Genomic DNA, 6,000 nt, shown 5'->3' with positions numbered 1-6,000 from the left:
TGGGGGTCTGGAGGGATTGGGGGGTAGTGGGTGAATGAAGAGGGTCTCAGGGTTCTACACTGTTAGGCAAAAACCTGTGGCCAGTAGTACTGTAGAGCAGTCAGATGAAAGCAAGTGGTGATCTCAGAAGCCATTTGGTTCTCATTGTCAGGGGTGTGAGCATTCTCAATAAGAATCCAGTGGCAATAATTTAGCAAACCATAGATGAGACATTCTTATGCCTTTTTGTTAACATATATCAATTTATAAAATAATGGGTTTAATGACAATTTTGTACATGCACATAATGTACTTTGATCATATTCATCTCTGATTACCTTCTTTTGTCCCTGATCCTCTTCTCTTTGGACACTTTCAGTGTTCCAATCGTTAGCAAGTTAAAATTCACAAGCTCATGTTTCTTCAGAGAGATATGGCTCATTACTCCAAAACACAAAACTAAATGTGCCTTGTGTAGGTCATACATCACAGTCGAGGGACAGTTGAATAGCTAGCATGTGACTTGGAATAATAAAGTGGATGGTATTAACATTCAGCATTTTGAAAGAAAGTTTTCCATTATTGTAACATTAGTCAGAATGTCCTTAGATGTGAAGAGGGACATTCTTAAAAGTCTTTGTGTCTATCTTTGAAACTTCTAAACTGCTAAGCATCAGAAGGGTCCTCTATAGTCCTTTAAGAGTGGCTTGAGGACCACTTGCATGAGAATCATTTGAGGACCTAGTGAAAATTCAGATTTCCTAATCTTACTCCAGGGCTATTGAATGAATACTGTTACTTGCTGGCCCTGGAAGCTGCTATTTTATAAACACCAGCTAATTCCTAAGAATATTAAAGTTGAGAATCATTCATGAAGTCAAAATCCTTCTTTCTCAGAGATATTGAAATTACTTGTTTGGACATTTTGATCAGCCCTTTCAGAGACTGTGGTCTCTGTTATCTTGATTTTCGAGAAGATTTAGCAACCAGGATGACAAATTTTATGGCTGGCCAAAGGGGACTCTTTGTGAGGGATGGACCCCTGGAGAGGGAACTGAAAGTAAACCATCTGTCCATGTGTCTGTAACTTGTAGTGAACATGGGCATGAATCTTGGGCTTTCCACTAGTAATAATGTTACTAATCTTTGAGTGCTATAGTAGGTACCAGGTACATGCTACCATGTACCTCACATGTATTATCATATTGTATCTTCCAGTCAATCTAATAAAGTAGTAGCAATCATCCTCATCATAAATGTAAACAAACAAATAACAATAAAAACCTGTGGCTCATGAAATAATTTGTCCTTTAGCTGGAACAAGACCTCTAATCCTGGGAGGTCTGATTCTGGCTTTAGGATGGCAGACAGGTTGGTAGCCTACTATAAAAATGAATTCTAAAAATTATTTGATTCTACCTGTCCTGGCAAGAAATTGAGAAACTTGGGGATTTACTGTATCAGACTCTAGGATGTATTAGTAGATTAGAACTTAAATTGGACCTCCTGAACCTGAATTGGAAATTGCCAAATGCACTGTCATTTGGTCTTCTTGATTTGATGAATGTGGACAAGTCCCTTCATATTTAATACCTCGATTTATTCAAGTATAAAATTGAGGGTATATAGAAAGGAAATTAGGTTTCTGTACGGTTTCCATTAATTTTTTAAAAAATAATCTCCGGTTTTGTCTTCTATGATTACTATTTATAAAGAGCTGAAAATAAGAAACATGTCCCTGGCCACATACAATTCTATGGAATTACAAGTGCAAATGTGTTAATGAATTTGTGACACTGATATTTTACCTTAGCTTCTCAATAAACTGAAAAAGTCCACTGAAAAGCTGGAAAAAGAAGATGAAAATTACTACCAAAAAAACATGGCAGGCTATTCTACTAGACTGAAATGGGAAACCACACTAGAAAACTGCTACAAGGTAAGTCAGGCATTTGCATTTTTCTTTTCCCAAAGAGCTTTGTATGACCTCAGTAATAAAGGTTCGATCTACAAGACCTGAGTTCTGTCTTGGCTGTGATCCTCACTGGTAGCGTGACTCTAGATGAAACACATTTCCTCTTGCTTCCATCTTTCATGAATAGAATTATCAATGAAAATTTATGTCTGTCATTAGCCAGGGTTTTTGTTCTTAATTCTCGGTGGAGACTCAGCTAACATCAAATAGTGTCATCCAAGTAGAATCTAAATTAAGGCTTGGGTATTAGAGATTCAGAGAGGGGTTGTAGGTGTGAGAACTGACTAACAGTTGTCATTTATGGAGTTATTTTCTACACTGGGCATTTTCTTAGAAAAGGGATATACAGCAATGAATAAAGCTTACATGCACATGTTAGACACAAAGAATGAACTGTTGCAAAGTGACAAAGATAGGCAAAAGTAAGTGAACAAGCAGGTCACAGAGACAAAATCAGAACCACCATCAAACACATGAAAAGATAATCATCTGACAAGAATTAGGCAGTGGTAATATCTAGTATTAGTGGGATGTTAGAAAGAATTCTTGTACCTTTCTAATAGTAATAGTTTAACAATATCTAAAAAGAAAAGAAATGTGTATGTGCCTACAATACCAAAGTTCCCCTTGTAGGCATATATCCTCAAGAAATGTTTATGCCTACTCTTCAAGAATCATACATAAGAATGTTTATTAGAGAATGGTTTATAATTAGATGGTGAGAAAAAATGGCAGTGTTCTTTAAAAACTATTTTATTTATTATTTTTATGTATATGAGTATATTGCCTGCACGTGTTTAAGTGCACCCATGTCGTGCAATGCCCTCAGAAGTCAGAAGAAAGCATTGTATCTCCTGGAACTGGAGTTACAGATAGTTGTTGGTCACCATGTGGGTGCTGGGAACTGAACCCCAGTCCTCTGCAAGAACAGTCAGTGCTCTTAACCGCTGAACCATTTCTCTAGCCCCTGACAGTCAATCTTTATAAACATCATTAGAACACTCTTAAGATGTGTCCTAATGTAGAAAATAGAGCAATATCCCATCAAGTTAATTAAACCTATATTTAAACATGCATTAACCTCAAAACAATATTAAAGAAAAACATATTTATACATCTATGTAAATTTAAAAAGTTAACTCATACAAAGTGTCCAGACCATGTTGAGCCGGGGAAATGTAATGCCTTGTGGGACTACAATGAGACCGCCACATACTGCCACTCAGCTTGTGAACAGCTTCTGATAAAGCAGTATAACCACTCCCCAGGGTTAAAAGCTACTTCCGATACATGTGAACAGCCTAGCTCTCTAATTTTAAGTCAACATAAACATGATCATGTTAAACAATTATCAGCTGGGATGGCAAGAACATGAACATTTTTATTTTGTTTTATCCATATATTTTGTTTTAAAAATGTTTAAAACAGCTACATTAAGAAGAGGTAACCTAGTGATCAACTTGTATGAAGTGTATGGTGTTTGGTGTGATTTCATGCTGTGCTAAGTATATTCATGTGCATTATATTTTTACCTTGTGGAGAAGATAAAATTCTATTTGCAATTTATAGTTGAGGAAACAAGCTGGAGAAGTAAAGGTACTTGCACAATGGTTTTGAGGTTCAAGCTGAGCTTCTGCACTATGCTCCTGCCACAATAAAAACTGGGAGAGGAAGTTTTACTGGTGAGAGTTACGGAATGCATTCGTTTTCTCTCTACCCCTTGTTCTGCTATGTTCCATGAACCTTAGCTGTAGAGGTTCAACTGTAGATGTGTTACCTAGTACTGGGCATCTCTCAGACGTGTCTGACCAGATGTTCAAGTCTGCAATAGCCTCCATCTGTTTCAAAAAGAAGCTTCTCTGATGAGTGGTGTATGGGTATGCTTGTCTGTAAATTTAAGACTTGATATTTAGGATACAGCAAGAAATTTCATTTATTTAGAGATATGAAAGAGATAGGTTTTCTCTAGGATTTATGTCCTCTTCTGCTGTGTGTATTTGACTGAGTTTACATTGTCACCCATGAGCTCACTCCCGTTGAGGAGACTTCAAGTCCAACTGGATAGCTGTTGATTGCTCCCAGAAATGCTTGACTGGATAGGATTTACCATGTATGGAAGAATACATGAGGTCAGGTGGGTGTATAGGGAAGGTATGGATAGGGGAGGGGGTCTAAATTTGATTGAAAACTGTTGTATGAAAATAAGCTCAATAAAATTTTTTTTTTTAACTGGGAAAGGGAAGGTTACAGGCAAGCATGGAAATCTCTTGAAATTCAACCACTTGAGGATGGGATAGATGCAGAGTTAGAAAAGAAGGAAATTAGTAAAGAGATGAGAACTTTGTTCAAAGGGGAAGAAATGAGGACACGAGAGAAACCCTTTATTTATTACGTTTTTGTATGTTTGTTTTTTGAGACAAGGTCTTACTCTGTAACCCAAGCTGGCCTTAAATTCATGGCCATCCTCCTGCATCAGCCTCTCAGGTACTAAGATTACAAGTGTACATCACTAAACACAGCTTAGTATACCTCTGAACATAGGATCCCAGCACAGCCCTTGCTCAAGAATAGGTTTCAGATGTCAATACTGAAGAAAGGCTATGGATTGAATTCTCTCTCTAGCCATTTGAAGTCTGGTCTCAGACCTTGCCTCAGCTCCCAGGACTTCCAATGAAGCTTCTTCGGATGGGTCTGTTGTCAGGTGATGGAACACTCTATCTTCAAGGGCTACAAGGCTAGCATCTCCATCCTCCTCACCCACTACCCATGTCACAGCCATGAATGACAGCAGTGGATCTTACTTGTAGCAGCTGACATCAGACTGGCCTTCACTGCTGTGATTATCACAGGCACTCTCTAGATTTCTACTTCCTTTGCTTCAGCTTCCTTTTCTCCTGTTAAGATCCTTCCTAACCCATAATCCCAGCACCTGGTGCCAGAGGCAGGAAGATTGCCTGTTTGAGGCCCATTTGGCCTGTTTGGTCTAGAAGGCAAGTTCCAGGCCAATCAGTACTAAATAGCAAGACCTGTCTCCTTCCCTCCCTTCCCCCCACCTCTAAAGGTCCTCTTCCAGTTTCTTCACCCTCCTCTCCTAGTACTTCTCTTTTTTTCTAAACATTATGGAAATTATCTTCCTAACAAAGTCATCCTATGGTAACAAGATCTATTCATTTACATTTCAAAAGAGCTCTTTTCAACCTTGGGGGGGGGGGTTGGTTGTTTTATTAGATTCAATTCAGGTTACGTACAGAATCTATTCAAAGGCATAATCTCTTTGAGGAAGAACAGGATTTTCTTTCAGCTCTCTGGTGTCCTGCATTTTTGCTACCATTGTGCTGGGCACCATTGGAGTCTGCTTTCTTTCTCTGTTGTCATGGTTCTCATGACCCTACCTTCCTTTGAGCTGTCGTCTGCCTCCTGAGCGCCAGCCTGCACTCCTTGGAACTGAATGGAGACAGCCTCTGGAGTCAAGCTTGCTCTGTGTGGTCTAGACCAACAAGTCATATATCCACTATATCTTTTGTGTATTTATAAATTCAAGGATAGAATGTTGAGTTTGTGAAGACATGTAACAAAAGCAAGTCAAAGTCTCTTTCCCTATAAGTGAGTATGATGAAAATGGAACAATAAGAGACTCAATTTTATTTTTGTTCAGTATTTCACTATCCTATAAAAATTTAATGTAAGACTTATCTGTAAAATCCTAGAAGGTGTCCTTTCTCTCTTACTGGATATGTTGGATTTAAAAGTTCTGTCAGAGAATACTCATTGAATCATATTCAAGAAATTTTCTAGATATTGTAAGAAAGAGTGTAACTCAAGTGTGACTAATAAACAATGAACCAATTATACAAACCAACCACATGTCAAAATCATCCCTATGCCTTCACAAGTATACTTTATTTCTGCCTTTTAAGAAGAAAAAACCTCAACTGATAGAAATAATTCATAACAGAGCTTTAAAATAATAGCCAATAGCTACACTGTTAAGAATGACCAGGAAGTAAATCCTTGTTACTTAAGTATGTGCTAAGGATGCATCTTAC

General features: G+C 37.9%; 1 protein-coding gene across 1 annotated transcript in view; it reads left to right on the top strand.

Moving 5' to 3' along the window:
* Positions 1–6,000, top strand: part of Nostrin (nitric oxide synthase trafficking) — a 69,830-nt gene that overhangs the window by 40,801 nt on the left and 23,029 nt on the right. The window contains exon 8 of the mRNA XM_008837816.2: positions 1,793–1,918. Coding sequence (XP_008836038.1) covers positions 1,793–1,918 — 126 coding nt within the window. The remainder of the gene's footprint in view (positions 1–1,792; positions 1,919–6,000) is intronic.

The sequence above is a fragment of the Nannospalax galili genome, unplaced genomic scaffold (assembly GCF_000622305.1).
Source record: "Nannospalax galili isolate Female #2095 unplaced genomic scaffold, S.galili_v1.0 scaffold1398, whole genome shotgun sequence".
Taxonomy (NCBI): Eukaryota; Metazoa; Chordata; class Mammalia; order Rodentia; family Spalacidae; genus Nannospalax; species Nannospalax galili.
This window is presented reverse-complemented; position numbering and strand designations above follow the sequence as displayed.